The 26,443-nt window shown below is 41.1% G+C and overlaps 1 protein-coding gene across 2 annotated transcripts in view; it reads right to left on the bottom strand.

Annotated features, from left to right (window-relative positions):
- Nucleotides 1-7,219: 7,219 nt before the first annotated feature.
- LOC131970579 (RNA-binding protein Nova-1-like) overlaps nucleotides 7,220-26,443 on the bottom strand; it is a 109,079-nt gene continuing 89,855 nt past the window's right edge. For both annotated transcript variants that reach the window (XM_059332006.1, XM_059332007.1), the window contains one exon: nucleotides 7,220-8,591. In XM_059332006.1, the coding sequence (XP_059187989.1) occupies nucleotides 7,569-8,591 (1,023 nt within the window). In that variant the 3' untranslated portion in view covers nucleotides 7,220-7,568. The remainder of the gene's footprint in view (nucleotides 8,592-26,443) is intronic.

Genomic DNA, 26,443 nt, shown 5'->3' with positions numbered 1-26,443 from the left:
AAACACTCCCCACACCACCGCGCGGGGCGGTGCGTGTGTTGGCGTGCGTGGTTTGAATGTTAAACAACAACAAAAAAAATCATCATTAGAAAATGGAGTTTTTGAATCTTTCCCATCGAGAAAAATCAAATGGAGCAAGAGCGAGAGAGGGAGGAGGGGGGAGGGGGGTAGAAAGAGAGAAAAGGTGAGGGGGGGGGGGGGGGGGGGGGGTAGAAAGAGGGGGAGGTGAGGAGAGTGAAAGGTGCCCCCAACACTATGGCACACAATCAATGAAGTCCCACAGGCTGAAGAGATGACAGAATTAGGAAAGCAGCTGGCATGAGCGGTAGGGCTTTTTTAGGTAGGTTGAGAGGCAGGACAGTAGGTAGGTAGCCAACCTGCAGAGGGGTTAATCCTTGTCGGGTTTAGCTCTGTGGGGGGTGGTGAGGAGGAGGAGGAGGATTGGTGGTGGTGGGGGGCAAGGTGCTGTTCAGTTGAGGCGTCATGAGCGACATCATGTTATGAGGGCGGAGCATGCTGGCTTCATGGGTGCTTCCAGGATGGATGTCCGACACACAAGAACAACTCAAAGAAACGCTTGGAATGGTAGTTGTTGTTGTTGTTGTTGTTGTTGTCTTTTTTTGTTTTTGTTTTTTCCTCTCTGTTCTATTTTGGCACTCGAGAGAAGAGACTCGTGGGAGGCGGAGGAGGATAGTGTGTGTAATGTTTGGGCAAGGAGGAGGAGTGGGCAGTGAAAGTGCAAAAAAGAGGGCATGGAAGAGTGTGTGTGTGTGTAGGTGTAGGTGTGTGTTTGTGTGTGTGTGTGTGTGTGTGTGTGTGTGTGTGTGGAAGGGGTAAACAGGCTACACACAGAAATGGCATTTTGTTAAAACTGGTCTAGGTTAGACAGAGCATACAGTACAAATCAAAAACCAGGAAAAAAAAATCAACAGAGAACGAGAAGAAGGAACAGAAAAACAGTGATATGACAAATGCAGTCTACAGTTGCTGGTGCTTCGATGGGGCCCGAGTCGGGGAGGAAGGGGAGGTGAAAAAGGCGGGAGAGCGGGGTCCCATAATATGTCTTAGGGTGGGAGGGTCAGTGGTGGGTGTGGGTGAGAGTGGGTTTGAGTTTGTGGAGGTGGCGGTGGAGGGGGAGGGGCTGTAAAAGAAGATCTGAGGACTATGTCGAAGAGCCACACCCACTGAGAAGCAATGAGGTCACCCACCTGCAGTCGAGCAGGTGGGAGTTAAGTTTGCATTCCTCTACACATCACAATAACAACAGAAAGAAAAAAACATGACTAGCCGGCTACGTCGCAACACAGACACCACGAGCACGGAGCTGGCCTAAAGCAGACAAACTCAGAGAGAGAGAGAGAGAGAGAAAGAGGAGCATGCACATCTAAAACACTGCTGAATAAACACCTAGAGTACAGTAAGGCTACACATCTACAGTAGTCTCGCACACTGACCCCCACCTCAGCCCGGCCTGCCATGCACAGTAACAGCAGAGAGTTTAGTGCAAACATGTCGCTAGGAGCAGAAATGGAAATTTTCTTCTTTTTTTTGTTTTTTTTTGTTCTTTTTGGGGGAGTTTTGTAGGAAGCGGGCCATCTCCCATGACAACATCTGTCAGGATACAAAACATGACCGCACTGGAAATACTCTGGTTGCATAACAAGGAATGAGAAAGTGAGAGAGGTGGACTTGAGACTTTGGCAAAATTTCTTTTTTTTTTGTTTGACACTGAAGCCAATAAAGCATCTAATTGAACCGAGCTGGGAAACTGGAGAGAGAGAGAGAGAGAGGAGGGGGAGATAGAGAAAGAGAGAGAAAGCACACTGGCAATGTTCAGTGTTGTTTCTCTCCCTGAGATCAGAGCCATGGATTGCATATTAAGGAAGTGAAAACACAATCTGTCCCAAATTCTGCAGCGAGGCACCCGAGGGAGACCGAGAGTGCAGCAGACAGACTTGTGTGTGTGTGTTTTTTTTGGGATTAATAGGTGAGGGAGGGGCGTTTTCCCCTCGTTTTCTCACACACTCTCTCTTTAATAATCTCTCCCAACCCTGTTATAATCCACTGGGCGGGGCTGGAGGTGCTCCATGCCATATTTGAGGTCAATAAGGTGCATATCAATGACAAGACAAGCCAGAGCTCAGAGCGTGGGGGCGGAGGGGGTAAAAAGACAGACAACAGAGTTATACTGAGAGCTCGACACAGTGCGTCAAGGGTTAGTAATGTTAGAATACAAAAACACACGAAAACACATGTAAGCCTCTCCTGCACGTCAATGGTAAGAGGAGTGATATGCAAACTTATGCAGAGGTGAGTACATTCATGGACAATCCCAGTCTTCATTTGAAATTAAATCCTGATTTTATTTTTTTTTCTGTCTGTCTGAGAAGTTTTTAGTACAAGCTCGCTCAGCAAGTAGCAAAATAGTTTTAGGTTTTGTTCGGGAGCTTTATTCGGATCCCTTTGAGGATGGTTAGACAACTTAACGACAAAATACTTATTCTGTTTTAACGTTAAAATCAAACATTTTGTTCACCTTTTGTTCCGGTGGACCAGGACTCAAACAACAAACATTTGAACGCGTGTAAAACAATATCAAAATGCTCTACCCTTATCGGCATGCAAAGATTTGTCTCCGAAAAATGAATGACACACACTGCCTAATTTTTTTTTTTTTGTCACTTCTTTTTTGTTTCTTTGAATTTTTTTCCTTTTTTTTAAATCCACGCTTCACTTTGATATCATGCAATATAGACGTGCAAAAAAGATAACATCTATTTCCACAAAATACATCTTCATTGTAACTATAAAAGGCTGTATTTAAGAATGCTATCAAGTCACATTTTTTCTTTAGCATAATTATGCTAACCTATCGCTATATTGATTTGTCTAGCCCCAGAGTCATAGTGCTGTTGCATTCTGGGAAATGTGGTTTCCCAGAGGACTGGCTAACATGGCGGTCCCTCCTCTTGTGGCAGGAACAGAGAGGGCAAACAAACTGCTTTACTGAGGCGCTTTGACCGTCTAGTTAGTCTACTTAGTTCTTAAAAACTGTCATGTGGACTACTGCCTTCCTACGTAAATTATAAATATGGTTCATTTGGCACTTTTCACATTTTCTTAATATAAAAGTATGTCTTCTCTTATCTAATGTGGTTTTAATCAACACATTTACAGTTTCACTCTGTAAAGACCTAGTTTGGCACAGGTTTAACTTGTTCAGGTTAGAATTACACCATTATTAACTTATCTTCAGCTTATAACAGAGCTTGTATTACACTGCCACTTGAGACTAGCCTCTCCAGCTAAAGGACAGATTTCGATATGTTTAAACCTTGTATTTTTAGTACATCAGTTATTATTAAATAGCAGCATTTTCCACAAATTAAAAAAAAATTACCCATGTAAACCTATTCAACATCTAAATCCAAAGCTCCTACGGCAGACAGAGGATAAAGGACAGGACGACATGCCACTACGTGTATTGCTTCCAGTACTCATCACATTTTATCTCGATCCCCTAACATTAAGATAACTAAAGAGATTGGCCGCTGTTTAAAAGACAAACCAGAAAAAGATCTTTCTAAGGTTTATATATGAGATGAAAAAGAAATCTGTCCAGTATTAATCAGCTCAACTGGCACCTATATATCAGGAGCTTCATGCATTTTTTTCCACTGTTAACACACTGTGCTGCATCCAAAGTCATCTAGAAACAAACTAACCCTGCTCTAATTATGACAAAGAAATTCATCTTAAAGTTACAATTAACCTTCAAACCCTTAATTTAGATAATCCAATATCTGTTCAATCCAGAAAATGTAATAAAACAGTACAACAGAACGGTGCAGAAACTCCTTTTTCCGCCTGCAACAGCCTGAAAGCCAAATAAGTCAATTTATAATAATATAACAGCAAATCCTCACATTTGGAAAGCTATAATGAGCAAATGTTTGCCATTTTTTGCTTCCGTCTACCTGTTTGAACTGCCGTAACCTGCGCTAAATAAAGTGGATAATCGGTTACTAACTGCTTACAGCACAGTACTGCTCTACAGTGGAACAAAAGCACACTATCTACTACTATCTTCCCATGGTTTTATGAACTTTTTACCACAAAATATCAAACATAAATCCAGTCAAACCCCGTCAATGACAAAATATTCCCTCACGATATGTGTATGTTTTATGTTTGTGCAGCAAGATCTTCCAAATGAACAATTTCAGTTTTATGAATATATAATAAGAACGCACCGATCCAAACTACAGATGAGAGTGTTTGTGCACTAAAACCCTGCCGGCCTCGACTATGACTTCCTCTGCAGGTGTGGTCATTTCAGAGCATCTCTGAGCCTCAAAAGAGAAGAGAGACTCAATCTGTGGTGTTTGTCAGGGCAAGCAGCAGACATGCATTGATCGTAATACCAGACATAGTCACCCATGGAGCGATGTAGTAGGAGGAGAGGGGGTGTCAGGATGGGAGTGCACTGGAGGACTGAGGACGGGTGGGAGGGAGGGTGAGGAGAGTGTGGATGGTGTTAGATGGGAGTAAAGAAGCCTCCTTACCAAGCTGTGGAGATAAACCCTCACTGGCGCTCCAACAGAGAGTGACACATTCGATATCACAGTGGAGGATTTTGGGTCGGATTGGTTTAAAAACAATGAAAAAAAATCTCTTTTTTTTTTTTTTTTTAATCTTAGAGGAGTTTCCTCCCCTCACCAGGGTGTTTTAGGTCAATAAATCAAATGCACCCCCTCCTCATTTTTTGGCATTTTACATTCCGTCACACTTCAACTCCTTGTTGGACTTTATATGTGTCCAGGGATTTGCCCATACATCATCAATTTTCAACTGTTTATGAAAAAGACACAGCTGCGATTAGATAGAAAAGTGGATTTTTTATAATTTGTTCCAGTCTCTTTAATCTGCTACTGGACACCTAACACTCCCCCAACATCCCACCCTCTGGTTACAAAACACAGGTAAGCAGAATCTAATTGATCTCGACTCATTGACTTCAATTGATTGATCCTCTTCATCGACCTAGTCTCTTTCTCCTCCTGCAGTATTCAGATACATTTCTGGTGAAGTTCTTCATATGCATTCTACATATATTTCATATATATGTTTTTTTTTTTTCCCTGCCATACAAAAAAACCATCCAATTTGCGATGCCGTCTACAGCACACATCCCTGACCTCATAGGCAGAGAGAACCGCTCCCTCGCTTCACAGTGCATTAAGACAAAAATTCAGTGTACTCCGATTGTAAAAAAAAAAAAAGAAATAACACGACACAAACAAGAAAAAATTAACAACAAAAGAAACAACAGCATCTTCAGCAGCCTCCTGGGTCTACAGTGGGTCAGTAAACCTTTTGCCATGGGAGACCTGCAGTGTGCCAGAGGCAGAAACAAGCTTGACTCCCTGGACGTATGTTGAAAATCTCTCGTGTCTGCCCTTTACCTCATCGGCAGTAGGACGGTTGCTTGATAAGGGCAAAGATCAGTGAGGCTATTTATCTCCTTTAACTGATATGCACGCTGTCCTAAAATAGCAAATCTACGAGTGAGGCCTGCAGATTTAGCAGTGGACCCTGGACGAACAATGTTCCTTCGTCGTGTTTCAGTGTTTCCTCTTTACTCTATGTTTGCATTTCTCAGTAGTACAGTGTGAGTCTTAGATCTATACGCTGTGGTTTGAGTTCATCTAAAAAAAGGTTTTGGAAGACCACAGGCTGAGCAGTAGCAATTCATCTGAGATCTCAGTTATTTATTTTACATTGTAACTGGGCATTTGACTACACATTTAGGACAGCGGGGATATTTTGGAGCATGAGCTATTATAGCCAAGCAGGCGTTTAAGGGTTAATATAGCTGCTAAAACGCTGCACTGCAGCCTGTGGTGAGTGAGTGAGTGGTTTACATATAGATTCTTGCTAATCTAGAGGTCTCACTGCAGTCTGCATCATAGATATGGTGAATTCCCTTTTCTAGCACCAAATATGGCATCATAGTGTTTTGTGTGCGCATGTGTGTGTGTATGTGTGTGTGCGTTCCCTGTTCTGCTCTTTGACTGGATATATAAGGTGATCCTTCACTGTAATGATATTAATGCCTGGGGCGGCTTTCTTACTGGACTTAAATAAGACATATATTACACTATGTGACATTACTATTCATCTTAAATTCACTTAAATTAAAACAAAAAAAGATTCAAATCAAAAAATAGTCTCATTTACATTCATGTCAACCTGAATTCACAGATAAAAAAAAAAAAAAAAAGAAGAAACAACTGAGCTTTTTATGGGTGAACTCATTAATAAATAATGACGATGGTGATGATTCCTATCGTAATAATCATGACAATATCATTAACAGAATTATCACAGCAGACTGCAAATATATATGCCGTAGATCCTGTGTGTGTTTGCCGCAGCCTGCACAGTATCACTCTCGTCGGTTTCGCACTACGTGAGGTCATCAGCGTGCGCCTCGGCATTCTATCTCAAACACTAGAGCTGCGTATGGGGGGCGCTACGTGCCGTAACACCCCTGCGGCGCTGCACTGCTTGTGGGATACATCACAGGGTATACAGGGGAGTGCATGGTGTGCAAATGAAGAAACGCCCAGCTGATTCCCCCCCCCCCAACCTGAATTTCACTTCCCCCTTCGTTCTCCAATTGAAAGGAGGAAAAGGAACGGGGGAGGTGAGATTATAGATCATAGGCGGGGGAGAGAATAAAAGGTTTCGGGGGGATTCGAGGACGTTTCTTCTCTCACACACCAGGCTTAAGTTTGCAGTCTTGCTCATTATAAAACCCTTGTAAAAGGGGGGGAGGGGGGAGGGCGGGGCAGGGGCAAGTAGTGAGAGAGGCTTTGGGAGGAGGCGGGGCAAAGGACTGAGGGGCAAATCAAAACTAGAAAAAATAACAAAAAAAAACCCTACAGGAGGGTGACGGGTGTGGGCTGCAGGGGGAGGGAGGGGTAAGGGGTCTTTCCATATGGGATTTGGGGTTGTGGGGGGAGGGGGGGGGCTGGAGGGTTGTACCCTTTAAACGCAAACCCTCCCCCCCCCACCCCCTCCGTGCCCGTGCCCCTCCCTCCCTCCCTCTACTTCCTGTCGCCTCTCAGGCAGTCGGCCTGTCTACATGGCATTCAGCTTTGTCCACACAATACACAAACGAACAAACAGACAGCTTAATTTACTAAACGAAACAAAACAAAAAAACAATAAAACAAAACAATAAAAAATCCCGAAAGGTCAAGACGTTAAGTAATAAAACCTTATTTACATGTTACACATTTTTTTCTTGGTTTTTCAGCGTGATAACTCGCTCCATTCCCTCCTCGTCTTCTCAGCACATTTTTGCTTCGCGTCAAAATTTTTTTTTTTTAATAGAGAATACTGAAAACACGCAGAAGAAAACGGTGCAGACAATTCCTTCTGACATTCTTGCTCTCCTCTCCTTTTTTCCATTCTCACTCTCACTTTTTTATACTCCTCCCCCAAGCCCCCACTCTTTTTTTTTTCCTCTTTTCCTCCTCGTTTCTCATTGGCTGTCAGGTTTAGCCCACCTTCTGTGGGTTGGTGGCACGTACCCCCTGCTCGTAGGTGATTCGCTGGCTGATCAGGTACTGTGCAGCCTGTGTGGCGGCCTGGGAACCTGTGATGGTCACCTTCCTGTTCCGAGTACCGGGGATGAACTCGCCTTTCTTGGAGATCTGGATCCTGGCGCCGGTCAGCTCCTGGTACTCCACTAGCGTCTTCCCGCCTTTCCCCAAGATGGCTCCCACCAGGTTTTCCGGCACGGCGATCTCGACCACTTCCTTAGCTCCTTCTGCTAGCTTCTCCGTCGCCAATAGAGATGACGCCACCAGGGGCGATGCGGCGCTCAAGTAGCCGTTGGTGGCCCCTGTGGCGGCGGCCAGGGACCCCAGGGAGAAGCCCCCGAGGCCGGCCGCTGGGTGAGCTGCGCTGGTGGATGCATCGCTGGCGTAGGATGCTAACAAATTAGCCGCGGCGGCTGCTGCTGGGTTAGCATTAGCTGCTACGGCCGCTAACACCCCTGAGGCGGCAGCAGGATTCAGCCCCAGGCCCAGGGAGTTGGTGTTGTAGCCGTAGCTGGCCAGGGTGTTGAGGGCGGAGGTGATGGCCAGCAGGTCGTTGCCTGAGAGGCTGGACATGGTGGTGGGGAAGGCCCCCACCCCGGCCAGGCTGGCCTGGCCCAGCAGGGAGGAGGCCGTGGCTGCTGCAGCGGCCGCCGCGGCTGGCATGACCTCGGTGGAGTTGGCGTACGGGGAGCCGGTGGGGTTGGAGTTTGCGACGGGCCCCGTGATGTTGGAGTAGGAGATGTTGAGGCAGGAGGAGCTCTGGGGGTCCTCCTGGATCTTCTGGACGATGATCTCCACGGCTTTGCGGTTCTGCTCCGGCTCCCCGCTGATGGTGACGACGCGTTCCTGCAGGTTGATGCCCTCTGGCTTCTGGGAGAGCTGCACCCACGCCCCGGACTGCTCCATCACCGCCTTCACTGTAGCTCCGCCTTTACCGATGATCAGCCCTGCTGTGCTGTTGGGGACGATCAGCTTGGCCTGGTGGGAGGGAAGAGAGAGAGAGAGGAAAAGAAGTGAATAGAAGAAAAGTTATAGGTTATTGCTTTCCAAAAGATGTTTCATTAAAATCTAGTAAGTGTGTTCCTCTACAAACTACACGAAAGGGAACATGAAGAAATGTACACTGCAAAAAGGTGTCTAAAAACAAGATTAAAAAAAAGATACAAAGATAAAAGATACTGCATGCAGGTTCGAAATGAAATCGAGTGTGCAAGGCAGTATGGGTATACCCAGGCTAGATGTACGCCGAGGTTTACAACCTTCACGCTGCAAAAAAGGTGTCTAAAAACAAGATAAAAACAGTAAATCTGAGGGAAATGATCTTGCTGCATGGACAGATAATTTCGCTTGACAAGATTTCTTAAATTAAGATAATTAAATCTAGAAATAAGCATGTTGAACGCTTAAAATTAGAAATTAACTCAATACTCAATAAGAAAAGATAAATTAAAGCTGTAGAACCAAAAAGAAACAAAGAAAAACCAACATAAATGTGATCTTGTGATTGTGTGTGATCCTGTCACCCAACTCTGGTTTTTATTCTAGTGGGACTCTACTTTATTTGTGTCTCGTTTAGGGTAACAATTTTGGTCATTTTGTGTATTTTTTAGTCATTTTGTGTCTTTTTTAGTCATTTTGTGTCTTTTTTTTTGGTCGTTTTGTGTCTTTTTTTTGTAATTTTGTGTCTTTTTATGGTAATTTAAAACAAGATAAATTAAAGCTGCAAGCAGCGATGAACTGGCCCGAGCAGAGTGATCTGACAATAATTTGTTTCTTACCAAGATAAAAAAAACTTAAGATTTAGAAGTGTTAGATAATTTAACTTATTCCTTATTTCAAGTGTTCAACATGCTTATTTCTAGATTTAATAATCTTAATTTAAGAAATCTTGTCAAGTGAAATTATCTGTCCATGCAGCAAGATCATTTCCCTCAGATTTAGTGTTTTTATCTTGTTTTTAGACACAACTTTTCTGCAGTGTAGTAAGTGTGTTCCTCTACCAACTACACCAAAGGGAACATGAAGAAGGAGCAGAAATATGTGCAAGTCAGTGTTACAGAGAGCTGTTTCTGTGTTTTTTTACACATCAGAAAGAGACAAAACAAGACAATGTCACACCTGTGATGTTACAATTAAACATGCATGACAACAACCCCTCTCGAATCCAGAATATGCCGTGCAACGAGAAAATTAACAAGAATTATGCGATGGGGATCGGTGATGAAAAATCGCTCTTTTGTCATGCAGAACATGGTAAAATGGTGCGCGCGTCGTTCAGCTCGAGAGTAGACTTAAAAGGCAAGGTCAGCGCTGAAAAAGGACTTTGTCAGGAGATGCTTTTCAGAGGTGTCCTCGAGAAGGACGGGAGACAAAAAGAGGCAAAGAAAAGACGCAGAGGGAGACAGAACGGTGTCTGAATACAGAGAGATGTACTGATGTACGCTCTCGTGTGTGTGTGTGTGTGTCAGCAGTGTAATGATGTCTTGAAGGAGAAAAGATAGAAAACTGTGATAGAAACACAACATTATAGAGTGCACAGTGTCTAAACCACCTGAACACATCACTACATAACTAATAAAGGGCTGCTTTTTTTATTTTTTATTTCTTCGCTACATAACGGAGAGAAAAGAGGAGAAAAAGAGAGTGCAAGTTGGTGAGAGAACAGGTGATGAAGAGGTAGAGAGAGGTACACAGCGTGGGAGGAGAGAGAGAGAGAGAGAGAGAGAGAGAGAGAGGGAGGAATTATAAAGAGGCTACTTGTGTGAAAAAAATAACATTGACTCCCAGGGGTCAGTGTTGCCATGGAAACACAGCTCCAGCATTCAAAGGGTAGTGAGAGGGAGCGAGGCGATGACACACACACACACACACACACACACACACACACATGTACACACACATTCTGCATGTCCATGTACTGGCGCAGTATTATTTTTAATTTGATATATGTGTGCGTGTACAGATGATGTATTTTCTTTAGAATACTGTTTATCATATTTAACTCTACTAACTAACGTAATATTGTTGTAATGCTCAATGAATGGACATGAGGTGTTTTTTGTTTTTTTATACAGTAAATTCATAAATAGTACAGTGCTTGTGAACCTCAAGTCATTCTCATGCAGCATTTCCTCCCATGCATGCAATTTAGGTGAACCCTTTTTTTTAATCATTAACTTATATGTTGATTATTTTAACTCTATGGAGTTTTGGGCTGTTTTGTCCATTTTTGAATCTTTTCCATCCTGCCTGTATACACCGTTTAAAAAATGTTTAAATGCCATGTTGGTATTTTTTTTCCAGCACAACCTCACCTATATGACCTAATAATAATTGATTTTTTATTCTGACTTACTGGATCAATATTTTGAACCAAAAAGAAACAAAGAAAAACCAACATAAATGTGATCTTGTGTGTGTTTAGCGTAACAATTTTGGTAATTTTGTGTATTTTTTAGTCATTTTGTGTCTTTTTTGGTCATTTTGTGTCTTCTTTTAGTCATTTTGTGTCTTTTTTAGTCACTTTGTGTCTTTTTTAATCATTTTGTGTCTTTTTTTGGACATTTTGTGTCTTTTTTTTGTCATTTTGTGCCTTTTTTTTGGTCATTTTGTGTCTTTTTTTGGTAATTTAAAACAAGATAGTGCACTGCAAATTATTTATTTATTACCAAGATAAAAAACCTTTAAATTTAGAATTGTTAGATAATATAATAATCTTGTTTTAAGAGTTATTTTACTTATTTTAAGCGTTCAACATGCTTATTTCTAGATTTAATAATCTTAATTTGAAATTATCTGTCCATGCAGCAAGATCATTTCCCTCAGATTTAGTGTTTTTATCTTGTTTTTAGACACACCTTTTTTGCAGTGCACTAACTGGTGTGTGTTTTTTGACCCTTCCATCCATCCGTTCCACCCTACGCAGACTTTGATTACAACATTTTTATGAAACGTGAAAAACAAAGGTAATCTAGGAGAAAAGTTTCCTTCAGAACGTGCTTGTGAAGGTGTGATGTGAAGATGTAATGAAGCTGCTGTGTGAAGGTTCAGTGTTGACGTAAGCAGCGAGTGACGCATCACACTGTGCTGCAGCAGCGAGCACCATGCTGCACACTGAAAGCATCACTTAGCTGAATGGAAAGCGACCAGAGGAAAGTGTGAGACTCAACATTTGACAACAAAAAAAACAACTTCTGCTGCAACTTCTGTTACTTTGCTCTTCAGTGCGAACTAAATGATAGAAATAGTCTCTGTGAAGTCATTTCCACAAACAAGGACACCTGCAGGAGATGTTATCGACTTCTGCAGCACATTAGCTGCCTCCCAACTAACTGTGGGAGTGTGTACGAGTGGCGCGTTCCTCCTCTTAGCATTGATCCCACACTGCAGAACAAACCAGCGCAGCTATCTGCTGTCTGTCTGAATGTCGAATATTCATACTGAGAGCAGAAAGGGAGAGTGTGGGCTGCAGGAACAGGAGGAGGGGGGCTGAAGAGATAAAAAGAACTTGGCCTTGATAAAGAAAAGAGGCCGATAAAATGAAAGACAGAGCGGGAGGGGTGATCAATTCACAGAACGGAGAGAAAAGAGGACGAAATGTTTTGTTTTCTGTTTTTCCTTACAGCCAGAAATAAAGAAATAAAGGACGAAGAGAATCCAAAGAAAGACGGATCAATTCAGCTTACAATAGAAAAATGTGAAGGCCATTCCAATCACCTCCCCTGTCTCTCCCTCTCCTCCTTCCCTCCTCCCTTCTCCCTCTGTTTGCTGCAGTTTAAAGCCAAACTACATCTGCACGGCAGCAGCTCGATGCAGTGGTTTGTTGCCACGCTACATTCCACAGCTCGCTCTCTGCATCGCAGCTTTTCCACGAGGCGGAAGATGAATTTACATAGAAATAGAAAATTAGTAAGGGGCATGCAGGGGGAAGCTGATAATGCTTCAAACCTGCAGACAGCGTCAAATATTCACTTCTCTCTGCTTCGACTGTAATATTAGCAGAATTATCTTTCCCCCCTGTGAGTGTTTGTTTGTGGAGCGTCACTGTGTCGCTCTGTGGGATTAACAGGTGCAGTTTATTTCCCTTTTGTTCATTCATCTTTTCTCTCAGAGCGAGTGGCAGGCTGTAGTCCGTTTCTATTGATCAGTGTTGTTAGTGTGAGGCAGGTACACAGCAACACGTCTGCGTGCGTCCTGCTGCTATCAGAGACGCCGCTACAATCTGCTCCTCTGTGTAGATTAATGAGGAGAGCAAAGTGCTAACAAAGTGTGAACGCCGCTGTGGCTGAGACTCGATTATCTGTTCGGCACCGACGATCGGCTTCATCATCAGGTTACCTTTTAGAAGTCAATCATCGTATCGCAAATGTACTCAATTGCACATAATGTTCTGCGTTCCACTGTTAAAAAAACATTAATAAACCAAAACCTTTAATGTGATACATTAAATTGGAGAGAAGTTGAGTGAAAAACATTAATATAATATGGTCATATTATTACGATTTAATATCATCATCCAACCCTAAAAGCACTCAGACTCTACCTCTGCACTATCCTGTTTTTTTATTTTATTTTAATTAATTTTTTTAATGGATGCACTGCAAAAAAGGGGTGTCTAAAAACAAGATAAACTATCAAACACTTCTAAATCTAAAGGTTTTTTTTTTATCTTGATAAGAAACAAATAATTTGCAGTGCACTCTTGCAGCTTTAATTTATCTTGTTTTAAGAGTTAATTTCTTATTTTAAGCATTCAACATGCTTATTTCAAGATTTAATAATCTTAATTTAAGAAATCTTGTCAAGGTAAATTATCTGTCCATGCAGCAAGATCATTTCCCTCAGATTTAGTGTTTTTATCTTGTTTTTAGACACACCTTTTTTGCAGTTTGAAAATGTTATTTATTGGTCACTTATTTTAATCCAGGAGATTCATTCATGTGTTATTAAATGTTATTAAAAACAAACTCCTGGACCCACAAGATTTCTGAAAATGTATATATATATTCTGCAATTACAGCAGGACATCAGTTTGAGCTTGTGAAGGCTGTAAACCTCGGCGTACATCGCTGCTAAAATCTAATTTTGCATCTGAAAATGATTCAGTGTGTTTTTGTTCGAGTGACAATATTTTCAGGACGGTTGTTTTCTGCGGGGAGGAGCTGTGGGGGCGGAGGGGGTAAAAATGGAGACGAGGGATAAAAGAAATATGTGACAGGCAGCGAGAACGAGGGAAGGAGCCACAAAAAGATTTTACCCATGAACCCTTTCATCCTCTGCACCCTCACACACACACACACACACACACACACTCACACACACACACAAACACACACACACACAGTGTTGGTGGGAGGATAAACAGTGAAACAGTTACCCTAACGATCACATCCACCATCTTTACATCAACTGATTCTCTGCTAATGAGCTTCTCCGTTTGCCTCCGCTCTTCCTCCTCCTCCTCCTCCTCCGCCTGATTGGCTCTCTGTCCTCACGTTTTCCCTTTTCCATATTGTCACTTCTCTCTTCCTCCCATTTCATTTTTGCAGATTTAAAGAGGTTTTAACCCTCTGGGATCTGAGCCTATTTTGGCCGTTATTGAATACTTTTGATTTTGCCCTTCATTTTAGTCATTTTTGGTCATTTTGTGTCTTTTTTTTGTCATTTTGTGTCTTTTTTGGTCATTTTGTGTCTTTTTTTTGTCATTTTGTGTCTTTTTTGGTCATTTTGTGTCATTTTTAGTCCTTTAGTCCAACATAAAATGTGATTTTGAATCTTTTGTTTTTAACTTTCAAAACACTATTATGCTCAATAAAGAATTTTAAATGTTGCAAATGTGAACAAAGGTTGCAAATATAACATATAAGAGGGTTCCATCCAGTTCTATCATTTTATACTAAATCTATTTGAGCTTGTCTCCAGTTTTACTTGGTATATCATCATCAAACTGAAACTGGCCTCATGGAGTTTACAGCCAGAACTTTAGAGGTAAATTTACAGTAGGGCTCCACGCTGCTTTGTTTTCTTGTCTGGATGGAGTCAACAAGTCTGGATTTGGTGCTTTTGGTGACCATGAAACCACCTGCACACTACTTCTTCATGACATGACGACAATAAAATTAAGCAACGTTGAGTCTTGTCATCAGCCTCTAAAGTTCTGGTTTGAAACTCCATACCAGATTTTTTTTGGATTATATTTAGTCAAGTAAAACCGAAGATAATGTAAAATATATTAAGTATAAAAGTATAGAACTAGAGATTATCCTCATTTTACCTGTTATATGTAATATGTGCAACATGTATTCATATTTGCAACATTTAAAATTCTGTGTTTTGAAATATAATTTTCAGATTTCATTTTCATTAATTTCATTTTTTTTTGTTTCTTTTGGGTTGAACATTTTGATCAAGTAAGTCAAAGTTAAAAATTAATTATCAGGACATATAGGTGAGGTAACGCTGAAAAAACTGATACCAACATGGCATGGTGAAGATTTTTTTAACAGACATGAAAGCCCTTTTTAAGATTTAAAAAGGTTTTAAACCCTTTTCTCTCACGGTCAAACACACACTCTCCCACACATACAATCCAATCTGAAGGTTATTTTATTGTGAAATCATCATCTTCAGTCTGGTTTTATTTAGCTGACGCTGTTGGTTTCGGCTCGCTCTAATGGCCGACTCAGCCAGCCAGCCAGCCTCCTACCTACCCACAATCCTCTGCTTCCAGCACCTTTCTGCACAGAGAAGAAGATTATGTGACAGTTGGCAGTCGCTCCGACAGTGACAGCTCTTTCATGTTTGTTTTTTTCCCTCAGCTGCTCTGCTTTAATGCCTTTTATTTTGAGAAGTTTACACTTTTTCCCTCCATTTTTTCATCTTTGGTGTCTCCCCTTTTTGTTTTAGCTTTTTTTTTTTCTCCTTGAAGAGCTTTATATCTGTTGGGAGAAACTTTTCCAAATCGGGAGCGAAGAGGAAGGGTTTGGCTTCCATCCAGCTGCTGACTAGAACGTTCTGTTACTGCAGCTGCTGGGCCGGGGTCAAAGGTCAAAGACAATCTCCTGTTCATGAATACACTCAGGCAAACAGTGTGAAGGAGCGAGGATGGGAAGTGTCGACTTCAGCAGGCACGGCGGCTTAGCAGATAAGTCCAAATCAATGTCACAGCAGAGTGGGATGATTTGATTCACAAGAAACTTGGAACAAGTTCAGGGTTTTTCACTGCTGGGGGTGTTTGAATGCCAAAACTGTCAAAATGCCAATAGTTTATATTTTGAGCTGTCAAGCTTTAAATATCACAAAAAATAAGAAATAAATAACTAGAATTAAGCAAAGACATGCTCGAAACAAGTACAATTATCTGCCAGTGCAGTAAGTTAATGTTTCTTTGTAAGAATTCTTTAAATAAGTAAAAATGTCTAGGCACTGGAAAAGCCAATGATATGTTGAAATAAATCTAAATATAGTTATTTTGAGCAATTGTGGCTTGAATAGCCCAACTGTAGTAACATTAAAATGAGACAGAAATACTTGAAACAAGCACGTTTTGGTGGTAGGAAATGGTTTCGAAATATCATTCAAACTAGACTAATAATTAAATAAGCACATAAAGCTATGGTCAGTAGGTAAATTATACTCAAAATAATATAATTAAGACACTATTGCTAGATAGAAGAAGAAAATAGTTGGTAAGCTTCATGTTTTTTATGTGTGTGTGTATATACTGTATATATACACACAAGATATGATATAATATGATATATTGTATCGGCATTATATATGCATATAAATACTTGACTATACAAGATATACATACAATAGATAAGATACTAAGAGTATAATAATATGTAAATAAGTAGAATATTAGAGGCGTATTCCCTTCAGTTCATGTTATTGTTTGCCTACATGGCAAATAAATGCTTCTCTACTCTTAAAATGACACCTTTTTTTTATTTGAGGTTTTTAAAAGGCCTCCATCTTGCCTACTTTAAGCAACCCATTTCTTTACTGGACTTATATATATCTTATATGGACTTTATTACTGTGCAATATTTCTTTCTACTTGGCAATGTGCAATCATTTGTGTAATAATTTGTCCTTCAGCATGCAATATATTTATGAGCACTTCATAGCATCATATCTGCTTGTGGCAAATTGAATTGAAGACTTTGCACCTTACCTCCCTTTCTTGCATATGTTTACATTATATCGTATATATTTTTCTTTACATTTACTTGCCTAAGTATGTTTATGTTTATATTGCATATTTTTATATTTTATATATATTATATTTATTGTCGTACTGCTTTTTGGAGTCAGCTCTCAAATCTCATTGTAGATGTGTATAGTGACAATAAAGGCATTCTATTCTATTCTATTCTATTCTATTCTATTCTATTCTTTCTATTCTACTGTCGTAGTGTTGAAAAGCAACCATTCTAACTACACACAAAGCTGAATTAAGTTTCCTCAAGCATAGAGAAGATGGAGCCTCCAGCTGTTGTCCTAAAGTCGACCTGTTGTCCTCCAGACAGCGAGGAAGAGGTGGAGGCTTGTTCTGCTTCATCAAACAAAGCCTGTAAGTCATTTTGTGCATCTATAAAAGTGTACATGTATTGTGTATGCATGTGTATCTGTATGTGTGTGTGTGTGTGTGTGTGTGTGTGTGTGTGTAGTAGTAGTAGTAGTAGTGATAAGCTAACAGGGTGCTGAGGTCACCGGAGCATGGAAATCTGAGAGAACAATGTCTCATTTAACAAATGAGGAAACAAGCAAACTGTTAACAGCCATGACGAAACGCACTAAACACACATGCACACACACACACACACACACACACACACACACACACAGTATGTTGCAGTGGTTTGTTAGGGTTGAACCATGCAAATGTATTAACAGACAGCTTCAGCTGCCTGGGCTCTTTCTGTCTGTCTTCTAACTTTATTAAAACACAAAAAGCTGAATAAAAGTTAAATTCAATAAAACCTCCTGAGCGCAGACAGATATTTATTTTTCCATTCACTAAAATGTGGAAATGTTTCACTGGAGAACACATTACGTGCTAAAGAGCAATTGAAATTAATTTGTTGAATAACAAATGGCACTGGCTCGACATGATGCATTTTATTGGTAAACACTCTAAAAGCTTATTCACCTTCAGATACAATACGGTCATCATGAGCCAAATAACAGCAACTTAATGGGATTAAATCAGGGATGTATTATTGTTTTCTTATGAAAGTTTTGCTTGGCAGAGAGAAAAATATTTACAGATAGATATTTTTGAGCATTTTAATTGCATTAAGCATAGTTTCTGGAGGCAAACCTTTAAACTGTATATTTATACATTAATGTGCTCTTTATTTAAGATTATTAAACACGGGAGACTCAACTGTGGCCGTCGTCGCTAACTGTGCACAACATCAGCAGCTGATCATAAACAAAGCAGCATGGCTAATTATGCACAGAGTCTCCGCTGATCATAAACATAGTGATCGTGAATTAACCGGCATTGCTAACTGTGCACAGAGTGTCTGGTGCTTGTTGTAAACAAACAGAGATCGCTAAGTGAACACCTCCTGCAGCAGCAGCGCATATACACTGTACTGCTACAGAGCTAACTGTTAGCCTGTTAGCAATTTGCAGACTGGACGCTAAAGGGTTAACATCCCCTCCTGCTCTGCAGCTGGGAGAGACTGCTGCAGGAGGACTGTGCTGCTTCGACTCGTTCCAAAAGTCTCCAATAACACCAGAAAAAGTCGCTGGATTTGTATCCCGTCGCTTTTTTGGAAAAATAGTCGCTAAGGGGGTCTGAAAAGTTGCTAAATATAGCAACAAAGTCGCTAAGTTGGCAACACTGCTTCGCAGCTTTTACAAATGGCGCGTGTTGTTGTGGCGTCGAGTACTACGTCACATCCTGCTTAGTGTTCTATCCAATCAGCAACCAGGCTTTTTTCAGGGGAGAAAAACGGCCCTGCTCTTCTACAGGGACAAAAAAAGTCCTGTTAAAAGTCCTATTGAAGTACTCATGTTCAAATTAGGGGCGTTTCGGCGAGTGAGACCCGCCTCATTCCGGATATTGGGCGGTAGTGGAAACAGCCTTTATGTCAGAGCTGTCATGACGAAGAGACTTTTCATCTAAACATTGTGTCACGTTCCATCCAGGTCACCAGGCCGTCTGTCAGTGTTGTGTGAGTGCAGGACAACACACACGGAAACACAAACACATGGGCAAAAATGCACAAATGCAATCACAATTACATCACAATTTCACACGAATGTGTGTGAAAAAGGTACATACAATCCCACACAGAGAGATCAACATCAACACAAAACAATACACACTTGTTATCTGAGATGTACCACACCTACACACAAACACAGACACACACAGACTCACACAGGGAGTGGAGGACAGCGGACAACTGTTGAGGCTGCAGGAGTTTGAACTTTGAAGTCTTAAGCAGGGGACTTTAGCTTAATCTGTCTCCTCCTGATCCACAGGCTTAGTCGCCTCTCTCTCTCTCTCCCCGTCATACTCTACCTCGCTCGCTCGCTCGCTCTCTCTTCTCTATCCCTCATCATCATGTCATCCCTCTTTTTCCATCTCCCTCACTGTCTTTCTCATTTCATTCTTTGGCCTGTACGTGAGCACAGAAACCCCCCTGCATGTTAAAAATAACTGGAGGACAGAAGAGCCGGGGTACAATGACTGAACACACATAGTGTTAACTTGGACAAGAACATTCATGTTTACACACACCACCATGAATATATACATTATATATACACTGCAAAAAAAGAAAAATTGTGTGAACTCAAAATTTCAAGGCAGCAAACTTCGATAAAATTTTAAGTTGGACAATTAAACTAAATATTTTAAGTTTTGTTTTTGAGTTTGCTCAACTCTGAATTCAGATTTTTTAACTTAGAATTTAACATTGTAATAACTTTTAGTCCTTACTTCTGCTAACTTCTGCAATGTGCTGAATTTGCACGATTGTAATGCCGCTATGAAATGTCAGCTAATGTTGCGACCACAACTTTGAGTTAGCATTGATATGCTAATGGATACTCTTGTAGCTGTAACAAGCAGCGCCGCTAGCATCAGTTAGCCGCTAGCATCAGTTAGCCGCAAGCTTTCGCTAATGACTGAATTTCACCGCTTTCCCGCATTTCACAACAAAGAAATAAAAGTTAGCAGAACAATTGTCTCTTGTTGTGAACCCCAACTTAAAGATATAAGTAACAACAACTCACAAACTTGTTTTTGAGCATACAACTGGCTTCCTTTGTTGTGCTAACTTACATTATTGCCCTAAATGTCAATAATTAATATTTCCAAGTTTTACCAACTTAAATCACTATTTTAGGCAAAAAATACAAGTTGGTTTTTTTGCAGTGTATACAGTGCTTTAAACATAAAGATTTCAGGGCTTTTCACGACTTCTAAACAAGGATTTTGGTGCATTTTATGTTTCTGGTATGCAAAGAACAAAAACATGAAGACACAGAATATGCACTCTGTGTACACAGAGACACATGGCAAGGGTTAGAGCTGGATTCTGTCCTGTACTGTTGAAGTTTGAATGATCTCCTGAACAGATTTTCCTCTCCGGAGAACATTAAATTTGTCATTATGTGTTTGTAGATGTACACAAACACACACACACGGGAATACATTATTTTTCTGTATGCAAGTAACACAGTTTCGAATGCAAAAACAAAATATTTTGTAGTTAATTGAGAAAAAACAACTGCTTGAGTCATGAAAAATACTCCTGATTATAAATAAAAAATGAATGCATTAATGAAGCACTGCCAGTTGCCACTTCACACCATGAATCACTTTTTTGGGAACTGTTAAACGTTTCCGTTAACGGGCTAGACCTCCGCTGGCTCCATCGTTACATGCATGGTGTGCAGCCAAGGCTCGTCCAAAGCCACAAGACCCAAAGTTTCCAGAGATCCCAAACATGTCCTGCTTGATTTTGAGGATGAGTGCAGACTTTTTATTGATGCTTGATACAACTTGAATATTTCCATTTGTTTGAATGAGAAGTAAACATCATGTATTGTAACTTTAGAGGCGCCATGGAACAAGCTTTTATAATGACAGCTGAGTTTTCTCCTCTCCTCTTCTCCTTTCCTCTCCTCTCCTCTCCTCTCCTGTCCTCTCCTCTCCGCTCATTTCATTTCCTTTCCTTTCCTTGCCTTTCCTTTCCTTTCCTTTCCTTTCCTTTCCTCTCCTCTCCTCTCCTCTCCTCTCCTCCCAAACAAACACATTGTTAAGTCTTAAATAAAGACACAACAAAAGAATAACAGGAAGTGAGTGAGAAAGCTAAAAAAACACATTTGAACTTGATTTTTTTCAGCCTGTGGTGTTCATGTGTGTTAAACCAGTGCAGTAAAATATGAATTACAGCAGAGTTAATATAATGCAGACGCTCCATCCTGACTGTTAGAGCAGATAAGAGAGAGAGAGAGAGAGAGAGAGAGAGAGAGAGAGAGAGAGAGAGAGAGAGAGAGAGAGAGAGAGAGAGTGTGTATTATTCTGCTGATTCAGCGGTGAGGCAGAGGCTGCAAATCACAGTCTGACAGGAAGATAAAATGTTATGTAAGAATGTAAGAAAGCAGAATAGTGTAAAAGACTGCTCAGGTGTGTAAAACCCTGATCACAAGGCAACAGAATACAATGAAGCAGAACAGACGTATTGTCAGCGCACGTGTCTTGTATGCTTTGGTAGTTAAAAAAAAATTCAGAGACATGTTTTGCTCAGGTGGCAACCTCTGGGTCTGAGCAGGGAGGCAAACCAGGAAGTGCCTTAAGCTGCATTCTACCGAAAATCCCAGCAGGGGGCGCTAAGTTTGGCTGCAAAAAATTCTGTCCATTCATCTCAATGTAAAATTTGAAAACTTCTCACTTGATTTATTACCTCAGAATTTTTTTTTAGGACAACACTATGGTCTCAATCACTAGTAAAAAATCTTTATTAAATTCAAATAATGGCCCCATTTAGAAGAAAATAGAAGATAAAGAATCATATGATTTGGGGCGGGGCGGCCTTTGATTGACAGGTAACTAACAAGGCGAGCCGTCATCAGGAGAGAAGCAGAACAATGCGTATTCACGGCAATGTGTAAATAAAGTAAATATAACATTATATAGATATAAAAAAAGGACGTTTAGCGGTTTGGTCTCATAACTTTGACTCTTTCACTGTATTTTCACTTAATGACAGTTTATATTAAACATTTTGTTCATTAAAAATGTCTTGTTCAGCGTTTGGTTGGACTAACAGACACTCCAAGGAGTTGATATTTTCCTTGATTCATTCTTTGGTCAACAACAACACAGAACTTCTCCTCACTGTTGGTGTGTTCCAGTTTTTGGCTGAAGCTGAATTATTTCTCTCTGGCCAGCAGCTCAGAGTCTTACACTCCCACCTCTTCATCATCTGACACAAAGTGAGCCAGACTCTACGTTTTCCTGACATTTATGGTGAATTTCCTGTGCAGGGAGGCAATAACAGGAAGTAGGAAACAGGTGTTGATGCTGGAGGTGAAAGTTCACAGGAAATGGAGGCTCTCTCCAGCAGGAAGTGGCTGCAGGGAGAGGCCAGGAAAACAAGCAGGCTAGAGTCGACTAAAGCTCCTTTCTCTATGTGCATGTACAGTAGAAACAGCGTCACAGTACTGTTGCAGTTTTCAGTGAGAATAAAGGCCAGGCCGGGCCAGAAATAGCCCCAGAGTGATAACCACAACAAAACCACAGGCCATTTACAGCCGATCTCACAGGGGACGCGGCTCCGGTTCTGCAGCTCACTTCCAAACAACATAATGCAACAATAACAGAGGAGAGGGCATGTTTTACTGCCAATATGAATACAATATTGATGCAGTAAGTAGGTGATGCTTCACTACATTACACATAAAAATAAGTGAGGGAGGTCTCATGAGGGCTTTGGCTTTTATGTAACGATCGCTGGTGTTTGTGTGCTGCTGCTCTGCAAAGACTCAATCTGCAGTAAAACAACAGCAGGTGAACAGAACATGGAAACAGTCTGTGACATCATCAAGGTCAGAACTTCGGTTCTTTTCTCATCCCCAACTTGTCCGTCCGTTGAATATTGAAATTTTACAACATGACTGCAGATAGGCTTTGTTACTTGTTAGTAAAGGGAAACAGCCAAAAAACAACACTGCAAAATACTGTCTTATTTTGTGTTCTGGTCTCGTTATTTCTTGTTTTATTTTGAAATAGTAACTCTCCTCTCGTTTCAGGTCACTTGCCCTTCCCCGTGTGTTCACCTGGTGCTCCCTTCCCTCCATGTGTTCCAATAGTCTGTGTTTTCCCTTGTCTTGGTCCTGTGTGTTTGACCCCGTCACCATACTAGCCTGTACTCTCGTTCATGCCACAGCCACAGCTTGTCTTGTCTCGCCATTTTGAGTTTCCTCGCAAGAGTGATTTTTCTTTGTAATTTAATAGCGTAGCGCTAGTATTTAGTTTCATAGTTTTTCTTGTTAGTCGTTTTGTTTTTCCTCCAGTTGGAGAGATTTTGTGTTAATTTTTATTTCTCCCCTTTAGCCCTTTTCTAGGTTATCATAGTGTTTTTGTAGATTCCTTATTATTTCCTATTAGGTTTGGTTCCTCCCTTTTGGGGCGCCTTTTGTTTGTTGGAGTTTTTATTGTTAGTTTTGGTTTAGTATTCCCCGTTTCTTAGATTAGGATTTATTCGTTTAGTTTATTAGTGTAGATAGGCTTCCAATGCTTTCTCCTTTGGAGCAACTTTTCTTTATTATTATCCTACCTCAGCTTCAGGAGTTTTGTAGCCTCTTTGTTTTTCACTCTGTGAGGATTACTCCTGCTGCTTTCTTGAATAAAGAGACTTTAAGTACACCTTCCTTGAGCTGGCCTGAAATTAATAATTAAAAAATATTTTTAATTTGTCTTTTCAGTGAATACTAATATGCTTTAATATCTATCACTATATGACAATAAAAATAAACAATATAAGCAATCAAACTAACTACCTAAAATTAAAATTAACAGCATCAGGCTATGGGAAACTTAAGTTTATTATTCAGAACTGTACCCAGAGTCCCATTAAAAACTTTTCCTATTTAACAGAGAAAACAGTCCCTAACTCGGTTTGATGTACTCAAAGTCCTTTGTTAACATTTTGTGCATCAATCTAATGGTCTCAGTCCATTTAGTGAGAGCACTTATCACCCTTTCCAAACTCTGAATATCTAATTTGAAGTGTAACATTAGAGCGTGCTGCAGTGTGAACACAGTGGAGCGATGATGTTTTACAAAAGAGCACTTGGTGAGGTAACAAAAGCAAACACAGATAGTAAAAATAATAAAATCCTTCCATAAATTCTTCATCCATATGTCATGCCGGAGCTCATTAGAGTTGGTCAAAGCTCATAAATCTTCTTCTTCGTTGGTGTGTCGTCCTGGTATGCGGCCTTGAAGCGCGGCGTGTCGTCAGTCGGTGTCGTCGCTGCTCTGTTTTTCTCTCAGCAGCTGCTTCTTCCAGCGCCGCTCTCTGTCCCTCTGCAGCTGTCGGCTAACAAGAGTTCAGATCTGCTTCCAGCTATCAGTCACCCACTCAGCCGGCCAGACTTTTGTTTCTGGCTCACTTTGTCCTCTCTCGCTCTATCTATCTCTATGTCATCTTCTTCCACACACCCAGTCTCTTGTTCCAACTTTCTTCTTCTTCTTTACATTACAAAGTCCTTCAGACATGTCTTCCATCTCTTTCTTACCCTCTTCTCCTGTCTCGGCCGGTCCCCGAGGGGTTAAACCAGCGAGGCACATGCTACAACAGCCGCACTCTTGACAAGACGAAGAAGACGTTTTTATCCACAACCTAAAATAGCAGACAATGAACGGCTGCACTGCACTGGACGCTGATCCGTCTTTCAAGGACGCACATGTGTATGATGGTGTTTGTCAACGTGTGTGTGTGTGTGTGTGTGTTTGAGAGGTCCAGTCATCAGATGAAAATGAGCTTGTGTTTGTGTGTTTCCACAATGACAGCCATGCTTTTAAAACTCTGTAAGGGGTTACCGACTTGTCTCAGTTTACCAACAGTTCACTGACCTTAAATGTGGGTGTGTTAGTCTGTGTGTGTGTGTGTGTGTAAGGGTGTGTTATTAGTAATAGCCGTGTTTCCTTTAGGGGGAAGAGTGGCCACCGGGAAAGTCTCAGGCCATGCCCTCTCAAAAGGGATTTAGAGACTCTGGAGGTGACGTATGGTTTTAGATCGTCGCGACGGATTAAAAACGGGAGACGCAACTGTGGCCGCCGTCACTAACTGTGCACAACGTCAGCAGCTGATCATAAACAAAGCAGCATGGCTAATTATGCACAGCGTCTCCGCTGATCATAAACATCGTGATTGTGAATTAACCTGTGTGTCTGGTGCTTGTTGTAAACAAACAGAGATCGCTAAGTGAACACCTCCTGCAGCAGCAGCACATACACACTGTACTGCTACAGAGCTAACTGTTAGCCTGTTAGCAATTTGCAGAAAGGACGCTAAGGTGTTAACATCCCCTCTGGCTCTGCAGCTGGGAGAGACTGCTGCAGGAGGACTGTGGCAATTCGACTCGTTCTTTTTTTTTTTTTTTAAGATTATTTTTGTGGCATTTTTGCTTTTATTGAAAGTGATACAAGTGATAGAGATAGAAAGGGGGAGACAGAGGAGAGGACATGCGGCAAAGGGACCCCAGGCCGGGTCCGCCACAGGAAGGACTCAGCCCCAATGGCACGTGCTCCACCAGTGTGAGCCACCGGGACGCAATTCGACTCGTTCTTACTCTTCTTAACGAGCCGCCGGCCCCCGCAGCTTGTTAAGAAGAGTAAGAACGAGTCTCCAAAAGTCTCCAATAACACCAGAAAAAGTTGCTGGATTTGTATCCCGTCGCTTTTTTTAAATAATAGTCGGTAAGGGGGTCTGAAAAGTCGCTAAATATAGCAACAAAGTCGCTAAGTTGGCAACACTGCTTCGCCGGCTTCTACAAATGGTGCGTGTTGGTGTGCCGTTGAGTACTACGTCACATCCTGCTGAGCGTTCTATCCAATCAGCAACCAGGCTTTTTTCAGGGGAGAAATACGGCCCCGCTCTTCTACAGGGACAAAAAAAGCAAGTGAGACCCGCCTCATTCTGGGTATTGGGCTGTAGTGGGAACAGCCCTCTGGTTTTTTAACCCATGCACTCTAACAGCAACTTTTAGTACTTTTAACTACATTCCCTTACTTCCCATAACGTCACTGGTGTTATTCGTAATTACTAGGGTGCCAGCAGCAATACACGTAAATATAGAGCATTATAGGTACAGGCAGATAACCTGCTGTACCTACTAGAATACAAATACAAACACAAACATACTAATGGGAACATTTTAAAATGTTACGTTCTTTGATTATTCATATTTTTTTCCTTACTAAGTGATACAGGGGTTAGAGTGTTTGGGTCAACAAAAGATTGTATTGTAACATGTCGCTGAAGCAGGAAACGGACGTCTATATATATATATATATATATATATATATATATATATATATATGTATATATATATATATTTTTTTTTTAATTCAGATGTGTAGTTAAATATGTTTATAATCAGCCTTGTGTTTGTTTACCTTATATTTCACCATTCCACGTTACTGATAATAGAGCACCTAAAATATAGTTTTTCGTTCTTTTTGTTTGGTTTGATCGATGCTCGGCAGTTTCTTGGAAAGGTCAGGACGTCTGTGTGTCCAGCAGGGTTTGTTAAAGAGGTTATTTTGGTGAGGGGGTTTCTTTCTGTGT

The sequence above is a fragment of the Centropristis striata genome, chromosome 4 (genome assembly GCF_030273125.1).
Source record: "Centropristis striata isolate RG_2023a ecotype Rhode Island chromosome 4, C.striata_1.0, whole genome shotgun sequence".
Lineage (NCBI taxonomy): Eukaryota > Metazoa > Chordata > Actinopteri > Perciformes > Serranidae > Centropristis > Centropristis striata.
The sequence above is the reverse complement of the archived record's forward strand: the minus strand, read 5'-3'. Positions and strand labels throughout refer to the sequence as shown.